Source organism: Gobius niger, assembly GCF_951799975.1.
Source record: "Gobius niger genome assembly, chromosome: 8".
Taxonomy (NCBI): Eukaryota; Metazoa; Chordata; class Actinopteri; order Gobiiformes; family Gobiidae; genus Gobius; species Gobius niger.
In genome coordinates, this window is record NC_136859.1 from 3,562,080 (window position 1) to 3,574,625 (window position 12,546).

The 12,546-nt window shown below is 48.8% G+C and overlaps 1 protein-coding gene across 1 annotated transcript; it reads right to left on the minus strand.

The window, feature by feature from the left end:
• Positions 1 to 301: 301 nt before the first annotated feature.
• On the minus strand, positions 302 to 11,941 carry LOC306966335 (E3 ubiquitin-protein ligase RNF31-like; the record flags this gene model as incomplete). The annotated part of the gene is made up of 6 exons (XM_079561063.1): positions 11,795 to 11,941; positions 11,605 to 11,715; positions 11,481 to 11,529; positions 1,357 to 1,453; positions 951 to 1,116; positions 302 to 355 (listed from the first exon to the last, which is right to left on the minus strand). Exons 1-6 carry the CDS (start codon positions 11,924 to 11,926, stop codon positions 302 to 304), a joined length of 609 nt encoding a protein of 202 aa, XP_079417189.1. The 5' UTR covers positions 11,927 to 11,941.
• Positions 11,942 to 12,546: the final 605 nt, after the last annotated feature.

The following is a 12,546-nucleotide window of genomic DNA, read 5'->3' on the forward strand; positions in this document are numbered from 1 at the left end:
GAACAGGCTCAGAGCTGAAGGCGTCTCTGTGATTTCTGTTCTAAAGAAGAATGTTCTTTTTAAGCAGTGCAGGACACGTCCACTTTAAACTGATTGTCCACAGAAGTGAATAGTCATTTTGTGAATCTACATTTGTCGGCTAAAGCATTGAGTCGTGGATCAGCGTTGGTCACATCTCTGTACAGTGTTGTCAGTGTGGAGCAGCAGGGGAACATTAAACACAGCGACGTGTTCGGCATCAGCCGGGCCGTAAACATCAGCCGTTCATGTGGATTTTACAGCTTTAATCCCAGTTTGTTCCTCAGGCCTTTTTGCGCGGCACCTTGTCTCCCAGCGGCACCTCGTCCATGAGTTTCTGCGGAGAGAGAAACGTCAGGGTGAGATGGGACGAAGAGGAGGGTCATGTGGAGCAGAGGAGGGTCATGTGGAGCAGAGGAGGGTCATGTGGAGCAGAGGAGGGTCATGGGGAGCAGAGGAGGGTCAGGTGGAGCAGAGGAGGGTCATGTGGAGCAGAGGAGGGTCAGGTGGAGCAGAGGAGGGTCATATGGAGTAGAGGAGGGTCATGTGGAGCAGAGGAGGGTCATGTGGAGTAGAGGAGGGTCTTATGGAGCAGAGGAGGGTCATGAGGAGCAGAGGAGGGTCAGAGGGAGCAGAGGAGGGTCAGATGGAGCAGAGGAGGGTCATGTGGAGCAGAGGAGGGTCAGAGGGAGCAGAGGAGGGTCATGTGGAGCAGAGGAGGGTCATGAGGAGCAGAGGAGGGTCATGTGGAGCAGAGGAGGGTCATGAGGAGCAGAGGAGGGTCATGTGGAGCAGAGGAGGGTCATGTGGAGCAGAGGAGGGTCATGAGGAGCAGAGGAGGGTCATGTGGAGCAGAGGAGGGTCATGTGGAGAAGAGGAGGGTCATGTGGAGCAGAGGAGGGTCAGGTGGATCAGAGGAGGGTCGGACGGACCTGCAGAAGTCGCGTGTAGTAGCTCAGGTTGTCCTCTCCGTCTCGCCGGCCCTCGTCCACCTTGTACCTCCTGCAGGCCAGGAGCAGCTCTGTGGAGTTGTACAGAGGAGCCGGGTCCAGGGAGCTGCTGTTGATGAGGCTCACCAGGTACTCCCGGTAGTGCTTCCTGAAAGTTACAAGAACATAAAGTCACTTCTGAAGCTGCCCTGTGGCTGGCTGACAGAGGACTGACTGGTGTTCTGTGCCTTTCACATTATCCCCCAGGCTTTTAAAGTAGGATTTTTGACTTGACTTTTTACTAATAAGCAGCTGACATTGACCATTGCAGTAGCAGCACAATATCTGAACATGTTTCCAAAGGGACTTACTGTTAATAATCTGAAATGTAAAGATTAATTGTTCTCACTCGCAGAGCCCGGCGTGACCAGGCTGAGTCTGAGTTCCACAGGCCGAGTCCGACTGCTGCCCACCCTCGTCCTTCTGCTCCAGCACCCCACACTGGCCTGTTGATAAATACATAAGACATTTAACCTCTTAACCTCCGCCTGAACTGACCACATGTTTTGTCCAGGCCCAATTCTAAGGGTTCTTGAAAGAAGCTTCAAAACAGCGACAAAAACATGAAGATGATCTTGTTCGGGAAAGCACGGCTCTTCTTTTTGTAGCATAGAAGAAAGTGCTCAGTCAGAAAGAGGTCATTTTCACATCTTTAGGGATCCTAAAGTGGCCGACCAGCTCTCTCCCCATGATTCTGGCCCAAAACATGACTCCGCCCCCTCCTTACTGACGTCACAGCCTTGTTGGGACATGGTGGCCATTCACCAACCATCCACTACTCCATTGAGTTGACCATCCAGGGTCACACGGCCTCATCAGTGAACAAGACTGTTTGAAAATGAGTCTTCATGTATTTCTGAGCCACTGCAGCCGTTTCTGCTTCAGCTTCAATAACTGTTTAGGGGAGGCCCGGATAGAAGGTTTATGCACAACTGCAGCCTCTGGAGGGTCCGACACCTTCATGTTCAGAGACTCCAGAGGCACCAGCAGCTTCATATACCTGTTTGCTGCTTCTATTAATCTGATGTATTTGTCTGGCAGAAACCGTCCTCATTGTGCCTTTATCTGCACAAACCTGTATGTGTCTGAATCAGCCACAAATCTCTTAACAGTACGATGATTACGCTTAATCTTTCACACTTTTTATCAGCGGAGAGATCCCTTTTCTTTCCCTTATTGCTTGAAAATGATGATCTGCTTTATAATGTGGAACGTCCTTTTTCAGTAGTTTTTCCCTTAACTGGGCTTAACCTGAAAACTAATCATCCCAGACTGAGATTAATGTCAGTGATTCAAAGCCTGAGACACAAAACCATCCATGAGTTTCACTGTATAGGCTGTAAGTAGTGATGTGACGTTCATGACCGAGCGGCTCTTTTGAACGGCTCTTTTAGGTGAACGGTTAGAACCGGATCTCAATTGTGAAAAGAGCCAGATCTTTTTTCAGTCAATTTTACCCAGAACTCCCCCAAACAAACACAAGAATCAGCCCCACAGCGGAGCAGGCGACACAAGTGAAAGCTTTCTGCACTAAAGTCAAAGCAAAACACACTGAAAATGAATTGTCCGGATCAGACTCGGCTCCCAGTAAAGAGTCGTAAATCCCATCACTGTCAAATACTAGGGCTGATCCTTTTATTAAGCCTTAAAAATGAGTGAATTGGCGACTTGGACGACTTCATCTGACGTTTATCGCATTTACCCACAGCCCGAACACGACCGGAGCCCGCGGCGCTCTGAGGAGACCGGCCGCTCGCCAACAGGACCAAAACGCCGTCCAGGAGTTCACACGGGACGAGTGTAAGGACTATTTTATATTTTTATATACAGTATCTGAAGCCAAGTCAAGACAAGAGCAAATACAATCTTTAAATCAGGAATATAATATATATTATAAAGAGAGCAGATAAAATACTTTCAGTGACTTTATTTATATCAGTGATTCCCAACTACTTTTTAGAAAAATGTTCCATATGAAATGGCTTGGAAACACTACAGGAGTCTGTTATTGGGCTGTTTATTTTTATTTTTTTACTGTTTATTATCATTTACAGCTTGTTAATAATAAAATAATAATAATAATAAAATAAAATAAAATAATACAATAATAATAAAATAATAAAATAATAATTTAATAAAAACCTGTGTAGGAAATACAATGTTATGTACAGAAATGTCACAGTTTGAACAGAAAAAATAATGGACTGAAAATGAAAGATGAAAACATTTCTAAGAGCATTGGCTGCATGAGTCCGGATCCTGGAGATGATGCCAAAAGGACCCTTGTCCTCGGGTAATGGTGGGTCCTGAAGCCGAACCATTTATGAACCACTGGTTAATATGAGGAACCCGATCATGATCAGACTGATGCAATAATGTCTAATCTATTATGTAAAGTGGCTAATCTGAGAAATTAATCTGATAAATAACATTATGTGAAGTCGACACAAAAACCCAAATTCTCCAGCTGCTCCTGGGCATGAGGGAAAGGCCACAAAGTCTGCAATCTCGTGCATTCTACCATGTTTAGTCCTGACTCTGGGGCCAGGAGACCACGCCCTGACATAAAGAATGAAATCAATAATGGTTAATGGTCTCGAACAAGCGCTTTTCCATCTTCATCAGGCCCAAAGCGCTTTAAAGGAAAGGAACCAGTCACCCATTCACGCTCTCATTCAAACACCAATGAACACAGACACTGGAGGCAAGGAGGGGGAAGTGTCTTGCCCAAGGACACGATGACAGTGTGTATCTGCGGGAGCTGGGATTTGAACCCCCGACTTTCCAACCATGAGACGACGCGCTCAACCACCTGCACTCGCCCCCAACGAAAAGGAAGGAAGGAAGGAATGAAGGAAGGAAGGAAGGAAGGAAGGAAGGAAGGAAGGAAGCAAGCAAGCAAGGAAGCAAGCCAGGAAGCAAGCCAGGAAGCAAGCCAGGAAGCAAGCCAGGAAGCAAGCCAGGAAGCAAGCCAGGAAGCAAGCCAGGAAGCAAGCCAGGAAGTAAGCCAGGAAGCAAGCCAGGAAGCAAGCCAGGAAGCAAGCCAGGAAGCAAGCCAGGAAGCAAGCCAGGAAGCAAGCAAGGAAGCAAGCAAGGAAGCAAGCAAGGAAGCAAGCAAGGAAGCAAGCAAGGAAGCAAGCAAGGAAGCAAGCAAGCCAGGAAGCAAGCAAGGAAGCAAGCCAGGAAGCAAGCCAGGAAGCAAGCCAGGAAGCAAGCCAGGAAGCAAGCAAGGAAGCAAGGAAGGAAGCAAGCCAGGAAGCAAGCCAGGAAGCAAGCCAGGAAGCAAGCCAGGAAGCAAGCCAGGAAGCAAGCAAGGAAGCAAGCCAGGAAGCAAGCAAGGAAGCAAGCAAGGAAGCAAGCAAGGAAGCAAGCCAGGAAGCAAGCCAGGAAGCAAGCCAGGAAGCAAGCCAGGAAGCAAGCCAGGAAGCAAGCCAGGAAGCAAGCCAGGAAGCAAGCAAGGAAGCAAGCAAGGAAGCAAGCAAGGAAGCAAGCCAGGAAGCAAGCCAGGAAGCAAGCCAGGAAGCAAGCCAGGAAGCCAGGAAACAAGCCAGGAAGCAAGGAAGCAAGCCAGGAAGCAAGGAAGCAAGCCAGGAAGCAAGCCAGGAAGCAAGCCAGGAAGCAGGCCAGGAAGCAAGGAAGCAAGCCAGGAAGCAAGCCAGGAAGCAGGCCAGGAAGCAAGCCAGGAAGCAAGGAAGCAGAAAGAAAGAAAGAAAGCGAGGAAGGAAGAAAGAAAGAAAAAGAAGGGGCAACAGTGATGCTGTTGGTAGAGCGGGTCGTCTCATGATCGGAGGGTTGGGGGTTCATCCCGCCTCCTGAAGATGCACGCTGTCGTTGTGTCCTTGGGCAAGACACTTCACCCACCTGGCCTCCAGTGTCTGCGCACACTGGTGCATGAATGAGAGTGTGAGTGAGTGAGTGGATCCTCGCTGAAGCGCTTTGAGCCTAATGTAGGTGGAGAGAAGTTGAGACCATTTGTCAAAGGTCATGGTCTCCATGGCCGAGCTCCAGCGCCGCCTGGACCTCCAGGGCAGAGATGGCGCCACGACAACGCCAGCATTTTCCAGGGCAACATTTGAAAACTGTAAACTAGTATAAACCTATGTCTCTATCTCACCTTTTTGTTGTGTTATTGTTGCTTTTTTTGTGGGTTTTTCATAACTTTTTGTTTTGTTTTTTTAGTTTTCATCTTGGTTTTCTCACTTTTTTTGTTGCTCTTTCGTCGTATTTTCATCACATTTTCATCCTTCAATAAAACTGTGCTTGTAGAAATGATCTTAGCAGAAGCAGAAAGCCCTCCCGAGTCTGGTGAAGAAGCGAGTTGAGAGCGGTTTAGGCCGGTTTAGGAAGGCTTTGAGCTCAATGTTTAGATGCTTCACCACATCTTCTTCACAAGTGTCCTGTCCTGCCTTCAGGAGAGCGCGGGCAGAGCCGTGCTCCAACACCAGCTGTTTAGCTGCTGTTTTTCCAATCTTCTTCAGGTCTTTCAAGCTGATGTCACATCCTCCACCAACGATCAGCTGTTTCCTGATCTTCTCACTCAGGGTGATGGCCATCTGCACACTGTCCTGTCTGTTGTGCGATCCGGCCAATTTAAGCACTTTCTTGACCAGCGCGTGAGCGAGAATGTCGTACACCGGACGTCCACTGGAAGGGGTAACGCCAGGTGGATCCTTCTCCTCAGGAGTGAGGACACTGTCCTCTCCCACGGGTTCAGCTGGTTCATGAGCGTTACTGAGGAGGGAAGAAGTAGATACATCTCTCCCTCCAAGAACGTGGACCTCATCCTCTCCAACTCTTTCTGCTGGGTCAACAGTAGCCATGCTGACCACCACCGTGAAGACACTTCTCTTCACTGCTGACCTCTTTCCTTGATCATTGTCTTTGGGTAAAGTGTCCACATCGGTTGCGTCCGGCGCTGGTGGACTGGTCTCTGTTTTCCCTTCGAGTGGAGATTGAACTAAACTGCAGACAGTCTCGGGGTTGGTTTCCACCCCCATGAAGTCCAACAAGGGCTGAACATCTGCCAACAGCTGCTGCAGTTCCAGCGCGAGCTGAGCGTTCAGCTCCACTTCTGGGGCATCCTCAGGTATTGAAGCGTCCTGAAGTTCTGCGGTGTCCTCAGGTACAAAGGCGTCCTGAGGTTCTGAGGTGTCCTCAGGTACTGAAGCGTCCTCAGGTACTGAGGTGTCCTGAGGTTCTGCGGTGTCCTCAGGTACTGAGGTGTCCTCAGGCACTGGGGCGTCCTGAAGTACTGCGATGTCCTCACGTACTGAGGTGTCCTCAGGCACTGGGGCGTCCTGAAGTACTGCGATGTCCTCAGGTACTGAGGTGTCCTCAGGTACTGAAGCGTCCTCAGGCACTGGGGCGTCCTGAAGTACTGCGATGTCCTCACGTACTGAGGTGTCCTCAGGCACTGGGGCGTCCTGAAGTACTGCGATGTCCTCAGGTACTGAGGTGTCCTCAGGTACTGAGGTGTCCTCAGGCACTGGGGCGTCCTGAAGTACTGCGATGTCCTCACGTACTGAGGTGTCCTCAGGCACTGGGGCGTCCTGAAGTACTGCGATGTCCTCAGGTACTGAGGTGTCCTCAGGTACTGAAGCGTCCTGAGGGTCTGAGGAGAAAGGGACGTCCTGAGCAGGAACAGAGTTCACCTCCGTCATTAGAAGAAGTTCTTCCTTTGTGTTTTCTGGCTCGACACAGAGGAAGTTGTAGCCAAAGCCGTTCAGTATTTTGGCAGCAGCGTTTTGTTTGGCCTCTTTCTTCGAGAGTCCGGCTCCCACAACAGTCTCCTCTGCTACAGTTAATCTAACGTAGAAGACCCAGGTTTCAAACGATTTGTCCACGTTGTCCACTTTGTACTCTGCAGGCTTTCCCTTCCATTTGGTCACTAAATCATGCAGACACACGATGGGGTTAGCGTTTGCCTCAAACGAAGGCAGTTTCCTCCAGAGCTTGGCCTTTTGTGCGGAGTTTCCGGCCAGCGTTTTCCCCGGGAGCGGGAGAAGACGTAGTTCGGGCAGAATCTCCTGTGCGGCGAGTGTTTTGGCGATGATCTTTGTCGGGCCTTGAGCCTCCGCCATTAAACTTCCCACCGTTAAACGCAACGTGAAGGATGCGCTGTGGATTGGACCGTCTTGTTTCAGCTCCAGGAAACAAGCGTCCAATCTATGTTTCGCTGCGAGTTCGTAAACCTCACAGACTTCGTTCTTGTAGTTGATGTTCACCTTTTGCTGTAGGGACATCGTTAGTGCTTGAGTTTTCTCCATGTCAGTCGGAAAAGTCTCGTGTTTGTGTCTGACAGTTTGAAGAGAAATATTTAATACGTCTCGTCGTGCTGGTACTGCGGCGTCCTGAGGCACTGGGGCGTCTTGAAGTACTGTGATGTCCTCAGGTACTGAAGCGTCCTCAGGTACTGAAGCGTCCTCAGGTACTGAGGCGTCCTGAGGCACTGGGGCATCCTGAAGTACTGCGATGTCCTCAGGTACTGAGGTGTCCTCAGGCACTGGGGTGTCCTGAAGTACTGCGATGTCCTCAGGTACTGAGGTGTCCTCAGGCACTGGGGTGTCCTGAAGTACTGCGATGTCCTCAGGTACTGAGGTGTCCTCAGGCACTGGGGTGTCCTGAAGTACTGCGATGTCCTCAGGTACTGAGGTGTCCTCAGGTACTGAAGCGTCCTCAGGTACTGAGGCGTCCTGAGGCACTGGGGCGTCCTGAAGTACTGTGGTGTCCTCAGGTACTGAGGTGTCATCAGGCACAGGGGCGTCCTGAAGTACTGCAATGTCCTCAGGTACTGAGGCGTCCTGAGGCACTGGGGCGTCCTGAAGTACTGCAATGTCCTCAGGTACTGAGGTGTCCTCAGGCACTGGGGCGTCCTGAGGCACTGGGGCGTCCTGAAGTACTGCAATGTCCTCAGGTACTGAGGTGTCCTCAGGTACTGAAGCGTCCTCAGGTACTGAAGCGTCCTCAGGTACTGAGGCGTCCTCAGGTACTGAAGCGTCCTCAGGTACTGAGGCGTCCTGAGGCACTGGGGCGTCCTGAAGTACTGCGATGTCCTCAGGTACTGAGGCGTCCTGAGGCACTGGGGCGTCCTGAAGTACTGCGATGTCCTCAGGTACTGAGGTGTCATCAGGCACTGGGGCGTCCTGAGGCACTGGGGCGTCCTGAAATACTGCGATGTCCTCAGGTACTGAGGCGTCCTGAGGCACTGGGGCGTCCTGAAGTACTGCAATGTCCTCAGGTACTGAGGTGTCCTCAGGCACTGAAGCGTCCTCAGGTACTGAGGCGTCCTGAGGCACTGGGGCGTCCTGAAGTACTGCGATGTCCTCAGGTACTGAGGTGTCCTCAGGCACTGGGGTGTCCTGAAGTACTGCGATGTCCTCAGGTACTGAGGTGTCCTCAGGTACTGAAGCGTCCTCAGGTACTGAGGCGTCCTGAGGCACTGGGGCGTCCTGAAGTACTGCGATGTCCTCAGGTACTGAGGTGTCCTCAGGCACTGGGGTGTCCTGAAGTACTGCGATGTCCTCAGGTACTGAAGCGTCCTCAGGTACTGAGGCGTCCTGAGGCACTGGGGCGTCCTGAAGTACTGCGATGTCCTCAGGTACTGAGGTGTCCTCAGGCACTGGGGTGTCCTGAAGTACTGAGGCGTCCTGAGGCACTGGGGTGTCCTGAAGTACTGCGATGTCCTCAGGTACTGAGGTGTCCTCAGGTACTGAAGCGTCCTCAGGTACTGAGGCGTCCTGAGGCACTGGGGTGTCCTGAAGTACTGCGATGTCCTCAGGTACTGAAGCGTCCTCAGGTACTGAGGCGTCCTGAGGCACTGGGGCGTCCTGAAGTACTGCGATGTCCTCAGGTACTGGGGCGTCCTGAGGCACTGGGGCGTCCTGAAGTACTGCGATGTCCTCAGGTACTGAGGTGTCCTGAGGGTCTGAGGAGAAAGGGACGTCCTGAGCAGGAACAGAGCTCACCTCCGTCATAAGAAGAAGTTCTTCCTTTGTGTTTTCTGGCTCGACACAGAGGAAGTTGTAGCCAAAGCCATTCAGTATTTTGGCAGCAGCGTTTTGTTTGGCCTCTTTCTTCGAGAGTCCGGCTCCCACAACAGTCTCCTCTGCTACAGTTAATCTAACGTAGAAGACCCAGGTTTCAAACGATTTGTCCACGTTGTCGACTCTGTACTCTGCAGGCTTTCCTCTCCATTTGGTCACTAAATCATGCAGACACACGATGGGGTTAGCGTTTGCCTCAAACGAAGGCAGTTTCCTCCAGAGCTTGGCCTTTTGTGCGGAGTTTCCGGCCAGCGTTTTGCCCGGGAGCGGGAGACGCCGTAGTTCGGGCAGAATCTCCTGTGCGGCGAGTGTTTTGGCGATGATCTTAGTCGGGCCTTGAGCCTCCGCCATTAAACTTCCCACCGTTAAACGCAACGTGAAGGATGCGCTGTGGATTGGACCGTCTTGTTTCAGCTCCAGGAAACAAGCGTCTAATCTGTGTTTCGCTGCGAGTTCGTAAACCTCACAGACTTCGTTCTTGTAGTTGATGTTCACCTTTTGCTGTAGGGACATCGTTAGTGCTCGAGTATTCTCCATGGCAGTCGGAAAAGTCTCGTGTTTGTGTCTGACAGTTTGAAGAGAAATATTTAATACGTCTTGTCTCGCTAAAGCTCTGAACAGGAATGAGCTGTGATGAAGGCTGACCTAAACTCTCAACACTCAGAATTCTCTGGTTGCTATGACGTCACACTGAGATGGAATGGATGAGCAGATTTATGCAAATGAGCACGGAATGTTTTGGGCTGGTTACTTCCTGGTTACCAGTGTTGGGTAGCGACGACAAAGAAGTCTTTTTGTTTTATGAAAATCCGCCTCCTAGGGCTGGAGGATACGGCAAAATAAAGTTTTTTCTCCTATTGATCCGTCTAATTTTTGGATTTTATTCCATAAATTCATAAAAAATACAAAAAAGTATGATCCAAAGCACATTGATCTGCAGGTTTTAAAAATCAGTCCCATTGTGATTTAAAGGGACTATACGGAGTTTCCCCCTACATGTTTCAGCAATGTCCTAAGGCAGGGGTCATCAACGTCTCGGCTCGGGGGCCAGATCCGGCCCTCCACACAGAACCTCTGGCCCCCAAGATGATTTTGAGAAATATATTTATGCAAATATGAGCTCAAATTCTAAAAATGTGAGAAATAGTGTCGGTATTTTAAAAGAATTCCTGGCTATATATATATATATAAATTATTTATATATAAATTATATATATATAGTGTAAAACATGATTCATTTTCTGTGGGTCGCGAGTCTAAAAGAAATTTTATACATTTTCCATTGGAAACTGCATGGAATCAGTTCAAATGAATGTTATTGGTCTGTTTTTTAAACGATATGACTATTTACAGTTTTATTTGGGTTGCAGCTCGTCACCTTTGGGTAATGGTGGGTCCCAAAGCCATGACAGAACCACTAATGTAAAACATTGGCATAAAAAGGTTCTTCCCTTGGTGTTTTGGCAATGATTAAAGTCGGTCTTCCACAACTCCATGTCTTAAGGTGTAGAGCCCAGACCTGTTCACCACAACTGCCACTAAAATCCTGCACTGTCACTCAGAAAGGTGTTGCTTCGGGTCTGAAGTGCCGTCATGCACGAGCTTAATATAGAAGGTGCAGTTACATGTATGACCTGAGGTGGCAGCAGTGAGCATAAAATGGCCAACTTGCATCAAGCCTTTTTAAGATGATTTAAATCAAAGTTCTTTGGCTGAAGTTATTAAAAAAGAGCCAGTCTTTTGAACGGCTCTTTGAAATGAATGGATCCAAAAGACTTGGCTCCCAGAAAAGAGCCGTAAATCCCGTCACTTGCTGTAAGCTCCAGTTGAGGCTTTTAGATTTGGGTAAAGCTGAACTGGAGAAAAAATTGAAAATGCTTGGTTAAGGCGGGGGTTAAGAGGTTAAACACACCCACACTGGTCTGTAGATAAATATACATAAGACATTTAACACCTTAACTCCCACCTGAACCAAGCACATTTTCTCCAGTTTGGCTTTACCCCAATCCAAAAGCTTGTGGAAAAAAGGTGTGAAAATAGCAACAAAACTGAGACGAAAACAATGATGGAAATGTGACAAAAAAGTGATGAAAAATTTATGAAAAAGTGGCAAAAATGTCACAAAAATGTCACAAGAAATTGACAAGAAATTGACAAAAAATTGACGAAAAAATGACAAAAATGTGACAAAAAAGGACAAAAAAGTGATAAAAAAAATTGATAAAAATTTTGCAAAAAAATGACAAAAATGTGATCAAAATTGGACAAAAAAAATGACAAAAAAGTTACAAAAATTAGTTGAATACCTAACAAAAACATTATGGAAAAAAAAATCTGATGACGTGAAGAAAAAGATCCTCTCGGTTCAGGCGGGAGTTAAGAGGTTAAACACACCCACACTGGTCTGTAGATAAATAAACATAAACCATACCTGTCTGAGTCCCAGGTGGAGCTTCTGTGTTGAACGCCACTTTATTGTTCTGGAAGTAGATCAAAAGTGTTGCAGTGACTGACGGCGACACAGATGTTTAACCCAGGCCCGAGGCAGAGCTCACCTGCAGCAGGGCCTGTAGTCTGGACGGCTCCCAGTCTCTCAGGTAGAACAGACAGTCTCGGGGATGGTGCGCGTGGAGCCCAGAGACACTGCACTCGTCCACAGCACAGGTCTGACAAACAGGAGAGAATGGACTTAGGGTTGTACTGTTGGGGAGAGGGAGGTTGTGGTGAGGGTGGGAGGGCTCTTACTGTGTGGAAGGGGTTGTTACAGCCGCTGCAGAACTGGTATCTGCACTGGGAGCAGCAGAAGTGCATACAGCCGCCTTTAGACAGAGCGTACTGGAACCGACAGTTTGGACACGCTGGACAGAGGGAGAGCATTTTACTCCTTGGATAATTATGTTACTGAAAACCTTTTTACTGACTCCTTCCTGGTTTAGTCCTAGTTAGTATTTGTACTGTCGTCTGCTCACACTGTGATGTCCATAAAGTGTCACTCACTGATGCCGTTGTCCCGTAGATACCCGGCTAAGCCCTGTTTCTGATACTCCGGGTCGTTCTCTCTCTTCCAGGTCTGGAACTGTTCACAGGTGAGGCCCGTGTGCTGAGACTCCCACTGCAGGTACACCCAGGATTACAATCAAAGTCATGGAAGTCGAACAGCATCGTTTTGAGGCTGAAATACTGTTTGTTTTTACAAGCTGACATGTTGGCTCACTTCATCAGAGTTTAACATTGACTGAGACCCCAGACCTGATTCTTTTTAATACATGCGATGAAAGAGGAAGCCATTAGATTAAAATGTTAGCTGTGCCCAATCCATAGATGTAATAATTAGAGATAGATGATTACCTATTCAGCCCCATTCACCGCAAAGGTCCCGAGTCCTCTGTGAAACTTACATGGCAGCTCAATCTCCTCCGATGCAGCCTGTTTGTTTAACCTCTTAACTCCCGCCTGAACCGAGAGCATTTTCTCCAGTTCAGCTTTACCCAAATCCT